Source organism: Ursus maritimus, unplaced genomic scaffold (genome assembly GCF_017311325.1).
Source record: "Ursus maritimus isolate PB19 unplaced genomic scaffold, ASM1731132v1 scaffold_9, whole genome shotgun sequence".
Taxonomy (NCBI): Eukaryota; Metazoa; Chordata; class Mammalia; order Carnivora; family Ursidae; genus Ursus; species Ursus maritimus.
Genome location: NW_024427107.1, coordinates 23,638,806 through 23,662,030, shown reverse-complemented (window position 1 = coordinate 23,662,030; position 23,225 = coordinate 23,638,806). Strand labels below are relative to the sequence as shown.

General features: G+C 38.8%; 1 protein-coding gene across 1 annotated transcript in view; it reads right to left on the bottom strand.

Annotated features, from left to right (window-relative positions):
- Window positions 1-21,822, bottom strand: part of LY96 (lymphocyte antigen 96) — a 25,141-nt gene extending 3,319 nt beyond the window's left edge. The window contains exons 1-3 of the mRNA XM_008710811.2: window positions 21,625-21,822; window positions 13,339-13,428; window positions 6,184-6,312 (exon numbers count right to left, since the gene is read on the bottom strand). Coding sequence (XP_008709033.1) covers window positions 6,184-6,312; window positions 13,339-13,428; window positions 21,625-21,736 — 331 coding nt within the window. The 5' untranslated portion in view covers window positions 21,737-21,822. The remainder of the gene's footprint in view (window positions 1-6,183; window positions 6,313-13,338; window positions 13,429-21,624) is intronic.
- Window positions 21,823-23,225: the final 1,403 nt, after the last annotated feature.

Sequence of the window (23,225 nt, the reverse complement as noted above, 5' to 3'; positions counted from 1 at the left end):
GCTTCTCCTCTTATACTCCCCCTGCTTGTGTTCCCTCTCTCACGGTCTCTCTCTGTCAAATAAATAAATAAAATCTTTAAAAAAAAAAAAAAAGCAGGGAGACATCCTATTAAAGGTACGGAAATATAAAGCTTTTTCCTTTCCTCCGATGTCTCTCTCTAGACTTGCCATATTCTTTATTTGCTACGTAATATCATTTGAAATCAAACAAAATTTTAAATTGCCATTCATCTTTATATTGTGCAATGACAGCTTTAAACCCAAATATTAGAGCTTTTAACTCTGAGGCAGAATCACTGAAATGACACAATTTGTATTTGGTGGCTCATCCCCAGAAGGTATCTGAAGCTGACCGGAGAAAACTAACAAGCTTGGCTCAGGAAATTTGAAAGAAGGAAGAGAAGGTACACCCAGGCATGGAATGATCCAAGGGAATGTTTTCTCGGCACAGAGTGCAAGGTGAGTACAGCCCGAGAGGCTGCTCCATGATGGGGACACCTGCGCAAAGCATGGCCCTCACAGCTGCCTGAGGCTCTCCCTCCTCCATCCTGCCACATGTCTCATGCCTCACATCAGGGAAGAGAAGACAAATCGGGCTTCTTTCCTTCCCATAGGCCTGCTGTCCCACAAGTGACCCTCAAGGGTTTTGCAACCTCCAGGTAACACCTCCATGAGCTACCTGTTGGTGAGGAGGCAGTCCTGCCGCCACCTAGTCACCTACTGAACAAGCCAGTGCTGCCAGCCCAGGTGAGCTGAACATGGCCACATCCCACTTCAGACACTGCAGGGCAGCTTCGCCTAATCCTGACCCTCCCTGCATCCAGGCTCCCCCCAGGTGGCAGGGGTCACTGGCTGTAACTTGGGTGGGGGGTACCATCAGGGCCCAGGATGCCAGCAGAGGACTGGGCAGCAGGGAGCCAGAACCCATGTAGGGGAGCTGCGTGCATGCCCCATGGTCCCATCAGACTTCACTTACAAAACACGCACTCAAAGATACAATTATTAAGAATCTCAAGACTATGATCATGGAATATTAAATTCTAAATGTGAAGCCTTTTCTGAATCCAAGGCCCTGGTTGTGAAGGCAATCCTGAAAACTTTGTGTGAGAGAGGAAAGAAAGGAGATGGATGAGACTTGAGGATTTGAGAAAGAAATCAAGAGTAACTTCGAGATTTCTATCTGGGGAGGCTGCCCAAGCGTTTACCAGGTCAGGTGGGAAGAAGGGGTACTAACGTCTTCTGTAAGATAGTCTTCTTTTCCATTATTTTGTCTCTCTTAGAAAGCTCATATGTTGCTCATATATTCCATTCTATTCTTATGGGAAGTTAGCTTGAAGCTTCTGCCCACACTCAAGAAGCCAGGAGAGAACCAAGGCAGGGGCAGAGGAAAAGAAGATAGAGCCCCTGCTTAGGCCCCTCTCTATTCTTCCCACGCAGCTCACTTGTGGCCCAGCACACTTTTCCTGGCAACCATGTAGAATGCAGAACCTAAGTCTCAGGTGGTGTTATGAGTTGAATTGTGTCCCCCAGAAAGATGTCGAAGTCGTAACCCCCAGTGCCTGTGAACATGGCCTTATTTGGAAATAGCACCTTTGCTAGATGGTCAAGATGAGGTCATTAAGGTGGGCCCTAATCTCATATGACTGTGTCCTTATAAAAAGGGGAAATTTAGACACAGACAGACATGCATAGAGAGAAGATTGTGAAGGGACACGGGGAGAAGATGGCCATCTACAAGGCAAGAATCACCTGGGCCTTTAGAAGCTAGGAGAGCGGCCCAGAACAGATCTTTCCCTCACCCCATCAGAGGGAGCACAGCCTTGCCAATACTTTGATTTGGACTTCTAGCTTCCAGACTGTCAGACAATCATTGTCTGCTGTTCTGAGCCAGCTAGCTTGTCGTGGTACTTTGCTACAGCAACCTTAGCAAGATTCTGGAAACAGGGCTGACAGATAATTAAGTTTAAAATGCCTTTGAAATATCCATTTATTTATATTCAAATGTGGTTTTTTTTTTTAAGATTTTATTTTATTTATTTATTTGCAAGAGATAGAGAGATCACGAGCAGGGGGAAGGGGCAGAGGGAAAGGAACAAGGAAACTCCCTGCTGAGCAAAGAGCCTGACACGGGAATTGATCCAAACCCTGAGATCATGACCTGAGCTGAAGGCAGACACTTAACCAACTGAGCCACCTAGGCGCCCCTCAAATGTGTTTTTAAAAGAAACAAACAGGGACGCCTGGGTGGCGCAGTCATTAAGCGTCTGCCTTCGGCTCAGGGCGTGATCCCAGCGTTCTGGGATTGAGCCCCATATCAGGCTTCCCCTCTAGGAGCCTGCTTCTTCCTCTCCCACTCCCCCTGCTTGTGTTCCCTCTCTCACTGGCTGTATCTCTCTGTCAAATAAATAAATAAATAAATAAATAAATAAATAAATAATAAATTAAAGAAACAAAGATATGTGAGTGTGTGTGTGTGTAAGAAGTGGTAATATTATGCATAATTTTTATTTTATTTTTGCTTGCCTATATTTTCTAAATATCATATCCTAAAAATATATGACTTTTGTAACAAATACAAAAAGGAAAATTATTTTAAAAGTAGATATGTATGGTACTTACTAATTTGATTCTCAAATTTTCAAGGGTCTCTTGATAGCATCAGTGCTTCTTAAATCAGAATGCCCTGAGCTCTGAGCCCATATACTCAGCTACCAGATGGACATGTTTATTTGAATGTTCCAAAATTACCTTGAGCTCAATATGTCCAAACCAGAACCCATTGCTTTCTCTTTAAAAATCTGCCCCTTCTTCTGTACTCATCATTTCAGATAATGGCACTTCTGCTAATCCCAGTCACTGGCCCTCTACCAGCCCTTGATTTTACCTGATCTTTGCCTGCCACCTCAAATCAATCAGCATATCCTGCCAATTGTGTCTCCAAATACGCCCTCTCTCTTCTCCTCCCCTCTGCTTCCAGGCTGCCATCTTTGTTCAGTCTTCATTGTGTCTCACACAGCCTCCTGGCTCCTCTTCCTTCCATCCCAGTTTCCTGCCTCGGCCAACCCCCGCCTCCTTCCATATGGACACTAGTTATCTGCAAAACTGAAAATCTCGGTGGGTCATCCCTACCCACTGATGACAAGATGCAGGCCAATATTTTGTGCATGACTTACATGCTTGCTCCTGCCCCCTTTCCTAGGCTCATCTCCAGCAATTCCCCACAGCACATTCTGCTCCAGCTACAAAAAAACTACTCTCCAAATGAACCATATTCTTTCATGGCTAGATGTGTTTGCATATGCTGTTTCCTCTCCAAGGAATGTCCTTCCTCCTCCTCTCTGATGTTCTCAGATTCAAGACTTTAATAACATACTTTCTGTAACCTTATCTGAGTTCTGTCACAGCAAATTGATAACTATATAGTTAAAACTAGGAGCATTTAATTCTATTGGCATTTATGACATTTCATTATAATTTTTGTTCCCATGACTGTCTTTCCCAGAACAGAGGGACCTTCTGATGAGGGAGACCCTATCATTCAACTTTGGATCACTAGAGCCTAAATCATGATTTGCTCAAATTAGGTTCAACAGATGTTTGTAGAAGAAAATGAGGGAGGGAGGGAAAAGCCAGCAGACTGGGTTGAGTCTGACACACCTTAGGTCTCAAGAAAGTGAAATTTTAAAAATTCAGATAAAATGTCAACATAATCTCACAGAAATTAGGTGGGATTGTGAAACAGTTATTTAAAAAACAATGACAACAACATTAATCTTCCAAGAGGGTTTGTTTGTTTGTTTGTTTGTTTGTTTGTTTTCAAAGAGAAAGCATGGTATAGTGGAAGAGTGAGTCTTAAGAGTCATGAGGCTACTATTACTAGTTCTCCAAATGACCAATGACACATCACTGAATCACTCTAGGCATCCGTCTCCTCACTTGTAAAAATGACAGGACTGTTAAATCAGGAACAAAAGGACTCCTATTACCCACCTGAGTATTTATTATTCGATAACCATACTTCCTGAATTCTCATTCTGAGCACTGTACTAACCTTTTTTATATGCATTTTCTAATTATATCCTTAAAATCATATACAATAGGTTTCACTGTCCCCATTTTATAGATGAGGAAAATGAGGCCGATAGAGGTTAAATAACACACCCAAGGCCACATTGTTGGTAGGTGGAAAGGTTGGGACAGAGACTTAGGTCTTTTCAACTCTGAGCCCAGACTTCGAAACAATGCCAGTTCCATTATTTGCATATGGTTTGGGGGTGGCAGACAAGTCAGAGCTGTGGAGAGATGGTTGGCTAGGAGATTTATCTCGAAACTTCACTGGCAAAAAACCCCTGATGTACATAGGAACAATTTTCTTAATGACTGCTAGAAAATGTATAATCAAACTGATAAAAATGTCAAAGCCAGTATAAGCCTGATATGAATTTTTATACTACTCTCATTCCATTAATTCCCAGCCCTTATTTTCCATTTTTTTGTCCCATCCATATCTAATCTATGCTATGTTGCTAAATTTAATGTATTCATGTAAACTACCTAATTTCTTTTTTTTTTTAAGAGAGAGAGAGAGCTGGGGGTGGGGGGCGGTTCAGAGGAAGAGAGAGAGAGAGAATCCCAAGCAGACTTCCCCTGAGCAGGGAGCCTAACGCAGGGCTTGATCTCACCACCCTGAGATCATGACTTGAACCTAAATCAAGAGTCAGATGCTTAACTGACTGAGACAGCCAGGCACCCCTACCTAAAACCCTTTTTTTAAACAAAAGAGGGCACAGGTTAATGGTAACTAATTGTATAGGAAAATATTCAACAGCAATAGTAACTTTAAAATGTTAATAAAATAATTGGTTTTTTTTTAACCTAATAGTTTTTTTTGAAACTTCTTCTTCTTTTTTTTTAGATGATAATGTCCCCTGTTAACAAGACAGAGATTAAACTACTGTACATACACATTGCTGGTGATATAATGTATAAATTGATACATTGCTTTAGAAAAGGGATTTGGCCTATGTAAACAAAACCACAAATACAGTCAACCCAGTTAAGCTCAGATATTTCCCTAGCAGTTAAATGTAACTCCTTGCAAACATATTCAGATATAAAATATGAAAAAAATTATATACAGATAAATATTTATTATAATATTATTTATAATAGTAAAAATATCAGAAGGAAACTAATGTCCAACAGGAGAATGGTTCAATAAACCAGAGCATACCCAATAAGGGAGATGTTTCATTATGTAATGTTTATACTTTGGTTTTTGAACCACATGGCTCATCTAGTCAAACAATTGAATACAATAATTTTTAAAAAGAAAATTATTGGGTCACCTGGCTGGCTTAGTTGGTAGAGCATATGACTCTTGATCTTGGGGTTGTAAGTTCAAGTCCCATGTTGGGCGTAGAGATTACTTAAAAATAAAATCTTAAAAAAAAAAAAAACTGTTATAGCTAGTATACTTATAAGTACATAAGCAATGTACATACATTGAAAAATCAGAAAGAGACATTCCAAAATGTTTTTAGAAATATGACTCTGTGATATTTTTATTGTTTATACTTTCCAATTTTTGGTAATGTGATAGTAAAATATTTATAAACATTTAAACTATTTAAAATACTAGTTTAAAATTATTAAGGAAAAATTTATGAGTTTGCAATAAGTAACCTTTAAGGTCCTAAGTTCTGAAATTTTATTATTCTCTGAATAACATCAATGTGGAAAAAAGTGAGGGAAGACATTGAGGAAAACACTGTAGAAAAATCTAGTGAGGTTTTTTTTTTAATAAATTTTTTTTTAATTCCTTTTTTTTCTTTCCCCTCTGATTCCACCAATCCTGTTCCCTTGGTTATGGTTCAGTGAGTTTCTATAAAAAATAATAAGTGTAGTGTTTAGAAAAAGGGATCATAACCAATGGTAAATGTATAATATTAATCTGAACAAGGTAAAAATTTTAATATACCTTCAAACACACTTAAATAAGTACCATCTTCATATAACTCAATGACATAATTGTAAAATGTTGTTTAAACTGCTAAAAGTAAAAATTTTGGATGAAAAAAATTATTAGAAAAGGAATTGCACATTTTCAGAGCATTTCATATTCAGAACATTCTCATAAACTATTATGTTCCATTCTGAAAATAATATGAATTGAATGCTTACCTCCCTTCAGAGCTCTGCAGAAAGAATAAACATCATCAGATCCTCGGCAAATAACTTCTTTGCGCATTGGAAAATGCATGGAGTTAAAAGATAAATAGAGTTTGAAATATAATTTTTTAATATCTCTTCCTTAAAAAGAAAAAAAAATCCCATTAGTCCTTCAAATAATAGATTCTTTTATAAATAATAATTAACCTTTACTGTACACTTAAAACGTGCCCAGCACTTTTCCTATATTATTTCATTTAATCATCACAACAACTTACCATGTGGGCATTGCTATCCCTGTGTAACAGTTGAGAAAACTGAAGTTCTAAGAGGATAATTAGTAAAATGTAACCAAACAGGATATTCCACAGTAAGAATTACGTATGCTGTGCCTGAAAAGAGAGGAGCCTATATTTTTGAGAAAACTATCAAATGGAAATGTAAAATTTTCAGTTCTAATTATAGTTCTGCTAGGAAGTTCAAAAAAAAAGAAATGAAAAGGAAAGGAAATGAGGATAATCAACTCATGCCCATTTTTTTAAGAGTTTTGATGAAAGAGTTCTTGGAGACTAAAACAACCTTTTGATTAAAAATTACATGAGTTAAAAAAAGTTACATGAGTTATCTTTTTAATTTCTTATGGTCTCCCTAGTACCATTTAACATGGAAAATTCCAGTAAATACTGCATTTTGCTCCACAATTCCAATTTATTCAGTTGGTCCAACTGGAAAATATGTATAATCTTTTTTATAATAAAAATAACTATTGTGAGGCTCTAGGCTGGCTCAGTGGGTAGAGCATGTGACTCTTGAAGGCAGGGTCATGAGTTTGAGCCCTATATTGTGAGTGTAAAGATTACTTTTTAAAAAAATATTGCAACTACTATGTCGCTGAAAATATTTTCCTGATAAAGTCACCATGACTCATTGTAGTCATAATCAAAAGAAAAATTTTCCACCTTTAACCTGAACTTGGTATGCTTAACAGAAATGCCATCTCCTTCCTCAATACTCCTTCCTTTGGTATTGGTGCTACCATTCTCTTCTGGTTGTCCTCCAACGTCTCTGACTCCTTCTCCTCATTGGCTTCTCTTTCTTGGGGTTGTATCCTCAGTTCTCAAGTTTTACTGTGCACATACTCCCTGGCTCTAGGTACCACATAGGGTGATAATTCCTAAATCATCATCTTTAGTCTCAACCTTTCTCCTGAGCACCTGTCCCACATATGCATTCAATATCTCTACTCAAATGTTGCTCATTGTCTCACCCAACAGATCCAAAATTGACTACCTCATCTTCATCACCATATAGGCATTAGAATTTGCGATCCCAATAAATCTTACTAGGCTCCTTTTCATCCCCATCATCACTCTCCTAATGCAGGCCCTCATTACCCTGAGCCTAAAGTACCACCAAAATTCCTCATTTGTTTCCACTTCTCCACTTTCAGGGTAACGTGTGGAAAAGAACATCATAGGGTGTGTTTCAAACAGTGGTTCCATGGTCCACTCCATGAACTTTGGCCTACACCACTCCCAAAGTAGGGATAGGTGTAGAAGTTGAAGAACTGTTTTCACGGGGAATTCCTTGAGACATGGGCATATGGCAGTACTGCTGTGGTACCAGTGATGATTCAGGACAATGAAACTTCTTTCATTTTTCCATGAAACACAGTGTGATTCCAGTCTTCAATGACTCCAAGAAAGGAAGTGCTGCTTTGACATCTCAGTAGTTTACACCTTGAGAAGCTTCTTGCCCTTGGACATCACTATGGTCATTTTAGGCACATGAACAATAGACAAAGTGAGATACCACTTGTATGGCTCAGTAAGCCAGGGATACCAATGTGGGTATCAGAGTGAGAGACAAGAAACACGGTAGCTACATGCAGTAACAAGACTGTTTTTGAGCTCAGCTAACACAACTCCAAGAACTTTCAGATATAACTTTGAAGGAGGCTTAAAGTCCAGCTTTATTTGTTTTTTTATTAATCAGTTAATAGTATACAAATAATTTACTAGCAAAGCTATAAATCTCAAAATAAATAATTTCCATCCGCAACCTATTTTTGATTCAAGTTCTTATAGCTCTTATTGAATTTAAGTAGCTATAGTCCCATAAAAATAATGTTGATTTCTATGGATATGGCCCCACACTTATACAGACATTCCAATACATTCTAGGGAAACTCGGGTCATAATTATAAAGCAGTACAAAAATATGACTAAATAATCGATGAAAGCAGGAGCTGATTCTTCGAAAAGTTCAACAAAATTGATAAACCTTTAGTCAGACTCATCAAAAAAAAAAAAAAAAAAGAGAGAGAGAGAGAGAAGGGACTCAAACCCAGAAATGAAAGAGGAGAAATAACAAGCAACACCACAGAAATACAAATGATTATAAGAGAACATTATGAAAAATTATATGCCAACAAACTGGACAACCTAGAGGGATGGATAAATTCCTAGAAACATATAACCTTCCAAAACTGAATCAGAGAGAAACAGAAAATTTGAAAAGACCAATTACCAGCAATGAAAATGAATCAATCAAAAAACTCCCAACAAACGAAAGTCTAGGGCCAGATGATTTCACAGGTGAATATAAGCAAACATTTTTTTAAGAAGTTACCTATTCTTCTCAAACTATTCCAAAAAATACCAGCCATAAAAAAAAATCAAAATCTTCCCATTTGCAACTACGTGGATGGAACTAGAGGGTATTATGCTAAGTGAAATAAGTCAATCAAAGACAATTATCATATGATCTCACGGATATGCAGAATTTAAGAGACAAGGCAGAGGATCATAGGGGAAGAGAGGAAAAATGAAACAAGATGAAACCAAAGAGGGAGACAAACCATAAGAGACTCTTAATCTTAGGAAATAAACTGAGGGCTGCTGGAGGGGAGGGGGGTAGGGAGATGGGGTTACTGGTAAACATTGGGGAGGGTATATGTTGTAATGAGCACTGGGTATTATATAAGACTGATGAAACAAATAACACATTATATCTTAATTTAAAAAAAAATTCCAAAAAATAGAAGAGGAAGGAAAGCTTCCAGATTCATTTTATGAGGCCAGCACTACTCTGACACCAAAACCAGATAAAGACAGTACAAAAAAAGGGATCTATGAGTCAGTATCTCTGATGAACATAGATGTAAACATCCTTAACAAAATATTAGCAAACCAAATCCAGCAACACATTAACAAATCATTCATCATGATCAGGTAGGACTTATTCCAGGGATACAAGAGTGGTTCAGTATTCACAAATCAATCAACATGATACATCACATTAACAAGAGAAAGAATAAAAACTATATGATCATTTCGATAGATTCAGAAAAAGCATTTGACAAAGTACAACATCCATTCATGGTAAAAACTCTCAACAAAGTAAGGTTTAGAGGGAACATACCTCAACATAATAAAGGCCATATATGAAAAACCTATAGCTAACATCATACTCAATGGGGAAAAACTGAGAGCTTTTCCTCTAAGATCAGGAACAAGATAAGGATGTTTACTCTCACCACTTTTATACAACATAGTACTAGAAGTCCCAGCCACAGCAATCAGACAACAAAAAGAAATAAAGGGCATCCAAATTGGTAAGGAAGAACTAAAGCTTTCACTCTTTGCAGATGACATGATATTATATAAAGAAAACCCTAAAGACTCCACCAAAAAACTACTGGAATTGATAAATGAGTTCAGTAGAGTTACAGAATAAAAAATTAATATACAGAAATCTATTGTATTTCTATACACTAATAATAAAGTAGCAAAAAGAGAAATTAAGAAAACAATCCCATTTACAATTGTACCAAAGAATAAAATACCTAGGAATAAACTTTTCCAAAGAGGTGAAAGACCTATACTCTGAAAACTATAAAACACTGATGAAAGAAATTGAAGGTGACACAAACAAATGGAAAAATATTCCATGCTCATGGATTGGGAGAACGAATATTGCTAAAATATCTATACTATCCAAAGCAATCAACAGATTTAATGCAATCCCTATGAAAATACTAAAACCTTTCTCACAGAAATAGAACACATAATCCTAAAATTTGTATGGAACCACAAAAGACCCCAAATAGGCAAAGCGATCTTGAAAAAGAACAAAGCTGGACATATCACAATTGCAGATTTCAAGATATACCACAAAGCTGTAGTAATTGAAAGAGTATAGCCCTGGCACAAAAATAGACACATAGATCAATGGAACAAAACAGAGAGCCCAGAAACAAAGCCACAGTTGCCTGGTCCATTACTCTATGACAAAGGAGGCAAGAATATACAACGGGAAAAAGACAGTCTCTTCAACAAATAGTATTGAGGAAACTGGATAGCCACATGCAAAAGAATGAAACTAGAACACTTTCTTATAACACACACAAAAATAAACTCAAAGTGGATAAATACCTAAATGTAAGACCCGAAACCTTAAGATTCCTGGAGGAAAACAGGCAGTAATCTCTTTGACATCAGCCGTAAAACATTTTTTCTAAATATGTCTACTTTGACAAGGGAAACAGAAGCAAAATTAAACTATTGGGACTACACCAAAATATAAAGCTTTTGCACAGCAAAGGAACCCATCAACAAAACAAAATGGCAACCTGAATGGGAGAAGATATTTGCAAATGATAGATTCAATAAGGGATTAACATCCAAAATATATAAAGAACTTATACAACACCACCAAAAAAACACAAATAATCCAATTTTCAAAATTTGACTAAATAATTCTTTTGTACCGAATTAATATAATGTTATAAAAATGTCATATTTAGTGAATGGTGAGGTACTCAAATCTCCCTTTCAAAGAACCTGCTGGGAGAAGGAGGGTAGTTGGCAGACAGCCTTTAGCTGCCGCACCTTCAGATCTCTCTCCAAAATCATCCAGAAGCCAAACTCCTATATTGCTCCTATTATGACCAAGGCTGCCCCTGTAATAACCAAACACCACAAGGACACTATTAACCAAACCACCTCCGCCTGTCATGAGACACTTGTGATGTGACAAGCAATCTTTGCTCTAAGGCTCTCCACGGACCTGGCACAGAGTACCCCAGGGATGCGTTTTGGTCTGATGACCACCTTACCAAATAGTTCTTCCTTTCCTCTCTCATTTCAAAGATATCAGACTTGCACGTTAATCTGAATTCTCTCCTTGCTTACTCTGGCTTCCTCTTCACTTTATTTTTCCCAGCACTTCCCCCAATAAATCTCTTGTATGTCTAATTCCTTTTTAGTATCTTCTTTTCAGAGAAACCCAAGTACACAGTATTGTAGTATTACTTCAGCCTAGAGGAATACATTCTGTCTGGGGGGGGGGGGGGGCGGTGGGTAAGGGCAAGAGGTTCACTTGAAAATGAGGTCATTTGTTATGTAAATAATCACTTCTGCCAAACATGGGGGGTGGGGGTGGATAAAGCACATCACATAAAGCAGAAAACAAAACCTGAGAAAAGGAAAAAATTGTAGAACTTTGGCCAGGCAAAAACTTATATTATTTCTTTCACCTTTGACCAAGAAAGTGGAGTGAACAGAGTTGATTATCCTTTCTTCTGTGCTACCACTGAGCCTTAATGCTATCATTTCACTTATCATACCATATTATCTACAGATCTCTCTCTCCTATTGCACTGATTCTTGAAGGTCAAGAAAACATCTTATTTATCAATGAATTCCAAAGACCTATCACAATACTTGAAATATACTATGCATTTCTAAGTTTTTTTTTTTTTTAAAGATTTTATTCATTTGACAGAGAGAGAGACAGCCAGCGAGAGAGGGAACACAAGCAGGGGGAGTGGGAGAGGAAGAAGCAGGCTCCTAGTAGAGGAGCCCAATGTGGGGCCCGATCCCAGAATGCCGGGATCACGCCCTGAGCCGAAGGCAGACGCCCAACGACTGAGCCACCCAGGCGCCCCATTTCTAAGTATTTTTAATGAATACGTGAATACAGAGACAAAGTTTCAAAATACTGTTTAAACAATTAGGTTCAGGGAAATTAAAACACAAGTTTATTGTCTATATTTCTGGGTTTTCAGCTGTCTTTTGTCTTGTAAACTGAAGAACTAAAATTGGGGGAAATGTTTAAGTTTATTTATGTGAAAGCACTTTGTAAAGTATAAGCTCCAAATATAAGTTAGTAGTAAATGATGCCGGTGGTGATGAAAACAACAATGATAATGATGATGGTTAGAGCTGAAGTTTCCTAGGACTTATAGGCAACAGAGCTGACTAGGAGGAGAGGAAGAACATTTTGTATGTTTTCACAGACACTCATCCATCCTGGTGCTATCACCATTACCCAACTTCATTTTTACTAAGCTGATGATTACAAGTGAAATCATAGAGAGGAAAAACAAGAAACAGCACAAAACAAGCCAAAAAGCTGCCTTCTTTCATCCCATAATCATCATGGTTTTTTTTTAGAAAGGTCATCTTTAAAAAAAAAAAAAGTTGTGGCTCGCTCATATACAGATCTTTGATTAGTGGAAACCCAGCTTTACTTATGAGCTGAATAGTTAATGGTTGACAAAGGATACACCTATTAGATTTTTAGAAGTCTCGAGTTATTTCCATTTTTACCCCCACGCCATACGTAATCCCGTCTCCCATGAGTGTGAGCTAGCCTAGTGGCTTGCTTCTAACAAACAGCATACAGCAAAGGTGATAGAGTGACACTTCCATGATTAGCCTACATTAGATTGTGACTTGGATCTTGTTAGCTTGCCCCTTCTGCTGGCTTTGATGAAGCAAGAAGCCATGTTGAAAAGGCCCTTATGGCAAGGAACTGAGTGCTGTCCAACAGCCAGACAGGAAATGAATACTGTCAACAACCACGTGAGCTTAGAAGTGGACCCTTCCCTACCTGAACATTCAGAAGAGACTCCAGTCCTGGCTGACACCTTAACGGAAACCTTGTGGGAGAGCCTGAACCAGACAAACTAAGCCATATCTAGGCTACTGACACACACAGACTGAAAGATAATAGATGTGTAGTGTTTTAAGCCAGTAAAATTGTGGTATTTTTCACATAGAAATAGAAAACCAATACATGTACATTTAGAACACAATCATTTATCATTAATACTTCTTGAACCCTTTTCACTGAATTACAAAAAGAAAACATTGAACTTACGTGGAACGTAGGAAAGATGCAAATATCCCCTGCTTCCCTTCAATGTTATACAGGGTTTAGGATCTATCGAAATAGGAACTTTCATGTTATCTAAATGGAAGAACAAAGATAATGTCAATAAATTATTACAAATCATTTCCAGTAAGTAGAGTATTCTGAATATCATTCCCCAAAAGATGCCACTGAAATCATGTAATGAGAAAAACTGAGGATGGTTAAAACCATCCCCCTCCCTGGAGGGGTGACATCAACAAAATGGCAGAGTAAGAAGTCCAAGACCCCTCTTCCCCTCACAAACACACCAATTCAGTAACAACTCATGGACAAATTCCCTTTGCAAGAAATCAGAAACTAATTGAAAGTTTCCTGTACCCCAGGAGAACGTGAAATCAGACTCACCAAAGTCAGTAGAGGACAGCCTTTTACCAGAAACCCTCATCTGGCACAGCACAATCAGGAAAAGATCCCCTAGCTCCCAGCTTCACTCGGGAAGCAAGAGGTTGGCTCATGTATCCATTGCCCCAAGTTTCCCATGGGGAATACCCAAAGGAATGACAAATTAGAAAGTCTCAAGAGACTTATAAGTAATAAAGAGATTGAATAAGTAATAAAAAATTTCCCAACAAAGAAAAGCTTAGGACCAGATGGCCTCACAGGTAAATTCTACCCCCCAACATTTAAATGAGAATTAATACTGATCCTCAAACTCTTTCAAAATATTGAAAGGGACCATTTCCAAACTTATTTTATGAGCCCAGCATTACCCTGATACTAAAACCAGACAAAGGGGTGCCTGGGTGGTTCAGTCGGTTAAAGCATCTGCCTTCAGCTCAGGTTGTGATCTCGGGGTCCTGGGACGGAGCCCCCCATCGGGCTCTCCTTTCAGCAATGAGTCTGCTTCTCCCTCTCCCTCTTTGCTCTCTCTCACTTTCACTCTCTCTTAAATAAATAAATAAATAAAATCTTCAATTTTAAAAACCAGACAAAGACGCCACAAGAAAACTACAGGCCAATATCTCTAATGAATGTAGATGCAAAATTCTATAGGATGAAGGATAAAAATCATATGATTATCTCAATAGATACAGAAAATGCATTTGACAAAATTTAACACCCTTTTGTGATAAAAACTCTCAAAAATTAGGATTAGAGGAAATGGCCTCAACATAATAAAAACCATATATGAAAAGTCCATAGCTAACATTACACTCAACGGTAAAAAACTGAAAGGTTTTCCTCTAAGATTAGAAAGAAAGCAAGGATAACCACTCTTTACATAGCACCAGAAGACCTAGTCAGATCAATTAGGCAAGAAAAATAAATAAAAAGCATCCAAATCGGAAAGGAAGAAGTAAAATTTTCCTTGCACATGATTTCCTTTTTTTTTTTTAAGATTTTATTTTAGGACACCTGGGTGGCTCAGTCAGTTAAGCTACCAGTGTCCTGGGATCGAGCCCCGTGTTGGGCTCCCTGCTCCGTGGGAAGCCTGCTTATCCCTCTCCCTCTACCTGCCGCTCCCCCTGCTTGTGCACGTGCACTTTGTCAAGTAAATAAATAAAATCTTTAAATAAATAAATAAATGAATAAGTAAATAAAAATGTGGCCTATACATACAGTGGAATACTATTCAGCCTTAAGAAAAAGAAGGAAATTTTGCAATATGCTACAACACGGATGAATCCTATGAACATTATGCTAAGGGAAATAAGCTGGTCATATAAGGACAAATACTGCATCATTCCACTTACATGCAGTATCTCAAATAGTCAAATTCATAGAACCAAAGAGTAGAATAGTGGTTGCTAGAGGCTCAGGGAGCGGAGGAGATAGGGAATTACTAAGCAACGGGCATAAAGTTTCAATCAAGCAAGATGAGTAAGTTCTAGAGCTCTGCTGTATGACACTGTGCCTACAGTCAACAATATTGTGTTCTACACTTAACCACTGAAGAGGGTAGATCTCATGTAAAGTGTCCCTACCACAGTAAAATAGGTTTTAAAATACTGCATAAGTACAGAAAAGAAACCTCCCATAATAGATTCGTGTTTTAACACCCTAATATTGTTAAGGTGGAGGTTGAAGATACTGAATTAGTTTAAATGGTGTGAAGGAAAAAAACTCCCCCCAAAATATTTTCATAACATTACTTGTTCTATTTTGGAACTTTTTAACCGTTTCCCGTCGACACTGCTCTCCTTTTATCCACTCTCTTCACGCTGTGTATGTTCCATTGGTTCAAAATAGAAAATATACATCAAGTACTTAGAGATCTGGTAAATGTTAAGTGAGTGAATAAACGAATGAATAAGCTAATGAACAGTCTTCCTGCAGTAGGAGTTTCAAGAACGGTATAGAAGAAGAGTTCATAGGGGCGCCTCAGTTGCGCAGTCATTAAGCGTCTGTTTTCGGCTCAGGGCGTGATCCTGGCGTTCTGGGATCAAGCCCCACATCAGGCTCCTCCGCTGGGAGCCTGCTTCTTCCTCTCCCACTCCCCCTGCTTGTGTTCCCTCTCTCGCTGGCTGTCTCTCTCTCTCTCTGTGTCAAATAAATAAATAAAATCTTTAAAAAAAAAAGAAGAAGAAAAAGAAGAAGAGTTCATAAAAGCACTGAGAAGGAGGGGAGAGAGATGATACCAGGCTTGTGTGGATTTGTCCCTGAATGCAACCATTAAAATTAATGTTAGGGACTCCTGGGTTGCTCAGTCAGTTAAGTGTCAGACTCTAATGGTTTTGGTTCAGGTCATGAATCTCAGGGCTATGCAATCCAGCCCACAAGGGGCTCTGTGTTCAGCGCAGAATCTGCTTGAGAGTCTCTCTCTCTCTCCCTCTCCCTTTGCCCCTGTGCTGCTCATGCTCTCTAAATAAATAAATAAATAAATAAATAAATAATCTTTTTAAAAAATTAATGTTAACATCTCTCATTCAATTAATTGAGTTTACTTGCAACAAAATTCCCATAGAATGAATTATATTAACAGTCATTTCACCTAATCATGGATGTTCACAAACATTTGACCAACAGATGTTCATCCCTTAATGGTTTATGACCAAAGAAAAAATGCCCAATTCGCAACACAGATGGGTTCTGAGGGCATTATGCTAATTCAGACAGAGAAAGACAAACACTGTATGATCTCTCTAATATGAGGAATCTACAAAACAAAACACTAAATTTATAGATACAGAGAAGAGATTGGTGGTTGCCAGAGGTGGGGGATGGGCATGGACAAAAATGGGTGAAGGTGGTCCGAAGGTATAACCTTCCAGTTACAAAATAAGTAAATCCTGAGATGTAATATACAGCATGATGACTATAGTTAACAAAACTGTATTGTACATTTAAAAGTTGCTAATAGAATATATCATCAAAGTTCTCATCATAAAAGAAAATTTGTAACTATGTGTGGTGATGGATGTTAACCAGATTTACTGTTGCAATATACACATATATCTGTCTTTTTGTACACCTGAAACTAATAAAATGTTATATGTCAAGTTTATCTCAATTAAAAATGTACAGAAGTGGTTGAGTAAGTAAATTTGTATACCTATATATTAAATTAATATGCAGTCATTAAAATGAATTTTTAGAATATTTAATGACATAGATGTATTATTAAGTTTTAAAAACATGGTTACCCAATAGTATATACAGTATGATTCTGGTTTTATGGTTTTTAATATACGCCTTTATATATCTAAAAGAGTATTCACCAAAATTAGAATATTGACAGTGGTCAACTCCATCGTGACAGGCTTAGGTTACCTTATGTCTTCATTTTCACCTGTATTTTCAAAGATTTGCATAATTAATACCCATCATTACCTTTCTTAGGAATAAAAAGGTTGTTATGGTATTGAAATGTGGGCATTTTCATATGCATTACCAAGCATAGTGTAATGTGTATCTTCTTTCCCAGCCATATCCTTGTAGAAAATCCTCAGAGCAAGCCAACCAAAGACTCTGGAGAAGAAGCTAAGAATAAGTTAAAAGCAGTGAATCACCAGAGTCGTGTTACTAAGGGCAATTTTCTATTTCCAATTAAGGATTCTGCATGTCTGAAGTTGTCTGATTATGATGACAACATCAACAACTCAATTCAACCAGATAAATGTTTAGAGAGCCCCTGTGGGTGCTCAGTGTTGGGCCAGGAATCAGAGCAGGGTGGCCAGGGGGCAGGGGTGTTAGAGCGTGGAGAACAGAGATATGAGACTTAGTTTTCACATCAGGAAGTCTATGATTTTTCTGGGAAGATAAGATCAACATCCAAACAATAATTAGATGTAAGAATCAAAAGATCATATAGCACTGTATGGAATGTGATTTTATTATTTACAAGGAACTACTGGAAGACAGCTTCATTACTTTAAAGTCACCATGTATGTGATAAAATCCTCTATTTGGTTTGTTACAGAAAGTGGTGACCTGTTTTAACAAACGCACAGCGCAAGAAGCTCCTATTTCCCCTGCAACCATAAAAATCAGCATTGCTAATCCAACATAGCGCTTTCCCACTGAGCTCTGCCTCAGAATCCTTCTTAATCCAACATTCCAGGCAACTGCAGTTGGCAGTGGAAATGAAACCAGTGCCCGTCTGAGTGTTGGCATTAAGTATTCTCGGAGGTCTAGGGAGGAAATGTTGGCTGGAGTTGAACCATCATAGCACTTCATTTTACCTCTTTGGTGGAATTCTGATACATAAATATGTGGTCCCTTTTGACAGGAATGCCCTTGTCATCCTCAGTCTAGACATTCCTTCTCCTCCTTCAAAATGTATTCAAATATCATCAACACTGTTAAGCCTTCCTGGACTCCTCCACACCTCCCCACGCCCACAAGTCACAAACACACTATCATTCATAGCCCTTGACCGTCTTTCAGCGGTCATTTGTAAATCTTTATTACAACTATTCATTTACATATCTGTCTTCTTCATAAAGATAGCACCAGCCTTCAGGGCAGGAAGGATGTCTCATTTGTTTTTCATATCTCTGGTAGGTAGCACAGTGCTGGGCACACGGCAGATAACAAATGTGTGGCACCTATTTGCTTGGCACCTATTTTGTGATGAACATCTCTTTACGCACTAAAGAAACAACAATCAGCAAGAAGTCATGGGCCCTGCTCTTGAGAAATGTACATGCTAATAAGAAAATCAAAGAGAGTCATGGGACAAAGAGCGAGTGCATGGTGGAGACAGAGGAGTGGGGCGCGGAGCTGGTGGAGACACTTCAACTGCATTACTCAGGGAGTGATGGGAAGGAACCAGGCCTGTGGAAACTGGAGAAGAGTGTTTTAACCAGAAGGATTTCTAGTAAGTGCAGACTCGGAGGTGAGATGACTTTGATATGTTCGAGCAACAACAAAAACACGCACATACAGACAGGCACAAACATGTGCAAAGACTATTATGTGAGATACCTGCAGTAAGCAAATTCACAGGGACAGAAGGTAGGGTGGAAGTTACCAGGAACTAGAGGGACGGAGAAATGGGGTATTAGTGTTTAATGGGTACAGAATTTCTGCTCAGGATTATGAAAATTCTGGAAAGGGATAGTGGTAATGATCACACAACACTGTGAATATCCTTAATGCCGTTGAACTGTACACTTAAAGATGGTTAAAAGGGTAACTTTGATGTGTGTTACATTGGTAATATAAACAATGATAATAATAAAGGCCAGTGTGGACGGCAAATAATGAGAGAGGGTGGGCGGGAATCACAGGGAGCAGACAAGTAGGCAGGGGCCATCTGGAGGGGTCTGGGAGGTCTTGGTATAAAGTTGGGACTTCACTCTAATTGTGAAGTGTGAAGTGTGAAAAGCCACTGGAAAGTTTTAAGCAAGAAGAGTGACATTGTCTGACTTATTTACATTTTCAAAAGACCTCCCTGGTCTCTGGGTCAAGAGCAGATTTTACGGGGTAAAGAATCGAAGTGGAGAGAGGACAATCTGAGAGACTGCTGCAGAGGCCAGAGGAGAAATGAGGGGTATGAGTGGTGAGCAGAGGACAGTGAGAAGTAGTTGGCTTGAGAACATATTCTGGAGATAGTGAAAATGGGAATCACCAACACACTGAGTGTGGGGGATAAGGAAAAGAGATAATTAAAGGATACCCCTGGTCGGGGGCCTAAAGAATTAGGTGGATGATGAGATGGGAAAGACAGGAAAAAGGTGGCTCAGCTTGGCATAAGTCAAGCTCCAAATAGTTATTGGGCTTCCCAGTGGCCATGCTGAGCTCATAGAATAAATGAATAAATCCTCGTGTTACAGTTACTCCCCCTACTACACACGAGACAAAAGCCAGAAGTTCCTTGAGGTTCCGGCTATATCTCACATAACCTTTGCATTCTAAGTGTTCTTAGCATAATAACTAAACTCAATGCCTATTAAATAAAACTTGTTAAACTGAATTAAATTCAGCTGACTTGACAACATGCTCTGTAGGACATTTGATAGACCACAAAAGCTTTATTTATTTATTTGGGAGAGAAAAAGAGAGAGCATGTGCATGGGAAGGGCAGAGGGAGAGAATCCTCAAGCAGACTCCCTGCTGAGCACAGAACCCAGATGTGGGGCTCGATCCCATGACCCGTGAGATCATGACCTGAGCTGATATTAAGAGTCAGACACTCAACTGACTGAACCACCCAGGTGCCCCAGCATGTGACTCTTGATCTTGAGATTGTAAGTTCAAGCCCCCTGTTGGGTATAAATATTACTTAAGAATAAAAATAAAAATAAAAAATTTTAAATAGAGGGTGACAGAATCAACATGTGGTACATAGAAGCCAAAGGAAAGAGGAGACTTGGCAGCAGAGAAGACTCGGGAGGCTTCCTGGTGGCGGAGAGGTGTACTGACATTATAGGATAGAAAAATTCCAGAGATAAGTTGCAAGGGAATTCAGTACAATCCACATATAGGGAAAAAGCCACGAGTGTAAGATTGGTTACACAGCTAAATCTTGTTCTCATACCTGGCAATTACGCTAATTCCCTGGAAGTAACTTTATATTAGCATTTGCCAGAGTGTGTTTTTCAAGATGGTCAACACACATTTTAAAAATAAAATAAAATAAAATTGAAAATCTGGGGATTAAATAGGTTTCTTTCTTATAGAACTTCTCAGAACTCAAAGTACATTTGTAAATCTCCCCCAGGGATTAAACAAACCATCAATTGTTTTTCCCAAATATCAAGGAGCTAGCATTTGCGGAAGCATCAAACCTGATATCACTAATGGGTAGAAAAGACCAGTCGACCCACGATGAGCAAACCAGTGGAAAATACCAAACCAAAACCTCAGTCTAGCCCTGCTGCTGTGCTTTCAGACTGTAGACATTTGTAGAGAAATAGGGAAGAAAAACAAAAAATAGTGATCCAGCTAGTTCATAGCATTAGGGTATGGCTGATTTTTTAAGTTAATCAATACTGTTGTTTCTATGTGGCTACGTGCTAAAAACTTCACCTACAACAATCCTTGTAAAGTATCTTTAAAATCGCTTTCGGGGGCACCTGGGTGGTTCAGTTAAGCTGACTCTTGATTTCGGCTCATGCCATGATCTCAGGGTAGTGAGATCGAGGCCTGCTTTGGCTCCACACTGGGCGTGGAAACTGCTTGAGATTCTCTCTCACTCTCTTCCTCTGTCCCTCCCCCCACGCTCTTTCTTTAAATAAATAAATAAATAAATAAATAAATAAATAAATAAATAAAGCTTATAAAATCACTCTCATTTTACAGACAAAAAAGCTGGGACACAGAGAGGCTAAGTACTTTTCGCTCGAGATCACACAGCTAGTAACTGACAGAACCAGGCTAACATCCAATTAGGGAGGTGATTCCAAGACTCCTCAAAAGTCACAGCCTCAAACATGTATAAAGCACCTGCCATATGCCCACTGCCGTGCTAAAGAAAAAAAAAAGAAAATCACATACTGGAGCAATAATCAATTCCAAAGGCAGCCAGGACTAGTCTACCTTCTCAAGAAGAAAAGTTCAGAGGAAAAGAGTTCTGCCAAAACTGGGAAGAATGAGAAACTGGGCTCAAGGCGGAGGGAAGTGACCACAGGGAACAACAGAAGCCCTTAGAGGTCAAGTACAACACTGTTTAGAGACTTGTGAGGTCTGTGAAGGATCGAGAAAACCCACACAGGACAGTAACCAGCCATCACCTTTGCTGCCCGCAGCAGTGGCTGGAACGCACTGTCATGTCCTGTGTCCCCGAGACGGCAGCGCGAAGCTCTCATGAAAACTTACCCCTGAACCACTTGTTGCTGTTTTACTCACCACAATAGGAATACCAAACACTGGAGTCAGAGGAGTTGCAGATCCAGTGTTGCTCCCCAGGTGCCGTGAATATGGAAGAAAACAGAGTGGAAAAAAGCATAAACGTGAACATGATTCAGTAACTCCAAAACTTTAAAAATACAAGGAGAATCAGTAACTAATCATCAGACTCTTCCCTTTCAGTAAGCAGAAAAGATTTAACTTAGTCATTGGTCACATGATTTCTGCGTTCCTGAGTTTCCTCTTTTGAGTGTATGTATTTAGTATTTGAGCACTTCCGGCAAGAGGAGAGAGGAAAATGATTTAGAATACACTCTTCTAGAACACGTAACGCAAATGAGAACACAAAACTTTAAAAACAAAACAAGGTACTTCCTGGTCAATAGTAACAAAACCAGTATGTCGGTCTCCTTTAGAATCCTGGCAGACTGCCACCCCTTTTCCATCTGCGTTGCTATTTTCTCTCTCTCTCTCTCTCTCTTTTTTTTTTTTTACAATTTTTTTATAAAACAATTTTTTATGCAACAATTTCTCATGGCCCAGGGAGCTGGACCTATAGGTCTGAACTGAATAGTCTGATGCAAATTATTTCTGCTCTGCAACAGGTGCAGCCACAGGGCAGAGCCAGACTAGATGAGACCGTGGACATGGGATATTAGCTATAGCTCTGCATTGTGGGTGGGTCCACACCAGGCTTGAGAATGCACTTACTTAGGCAAAGTACAGCTCCAGGGAATATTTTGAGCCCTCATAATGAAATGGTCATTATTTTGCATGTGGCATACATTTCAAAATTCTCACTCTGTTCTAGAAAAATAGCTCATCTTTTAGATACTTTGCTACTTAAAATTCTCTGTAGGGCATAGTTTGGGATTAGTAGCCAAAAACAAAAATAGCATGGAGTCAGGGCCTAAAACTCTGTAAGTTTAGAGGAAAATAATCATATGTTGGTAAAAGATTCTACTAAAGAACTATGCTACTTTCCCATTTTTTAGAAAGGCAAAAATCTGTGGGAGGATGGGGAAATGGGAGTTGTTAATGGATATTGAGTTTCAGGTTTGGAAGATAAGAGGTTCTAGGGATCTGTTGCACAGCAATGTAAATATAGTTAACACTACTGAACTTGTGCTTAAAATTGGTTAAGATGGTAAACTTTATATTATATATATATATTTTTTACTGCATTTGAAAAGTGAAAAAAGAAGAAGAAAAACCTGCAAATGCCCCTAGTGGTCTCAAAAATACCATTTCCCGGGGCGCCTGGGTGGCACAGCGGTTAAGCGTCTGCCTTCGGCTCAGGGCGTGATCCCGGCGTTCTGGGATCGAGCCCCACGTCAGGCTCCTCCGCCATGAGCCTGCTTCTTCTTCTCCCACTCCCCCTGCTTGTGCTCCCTCTCTCGCTGGCTGTCTCTATCTCTGTCAAATAAATAAATAAAATCTTTAAAAAAAAAAAATACCATTTCCCACTAAAAGGAACAAAGACTCTGGAGAAATTGCTGGTTCCGGGTCTGGGGCAGAAAATGTACAAGAGGGAGCCTAGAACACCTTAGCATATTAGATAACCAATATGAAGACTTTCCCCACTGTCCAAAGATGGGTTT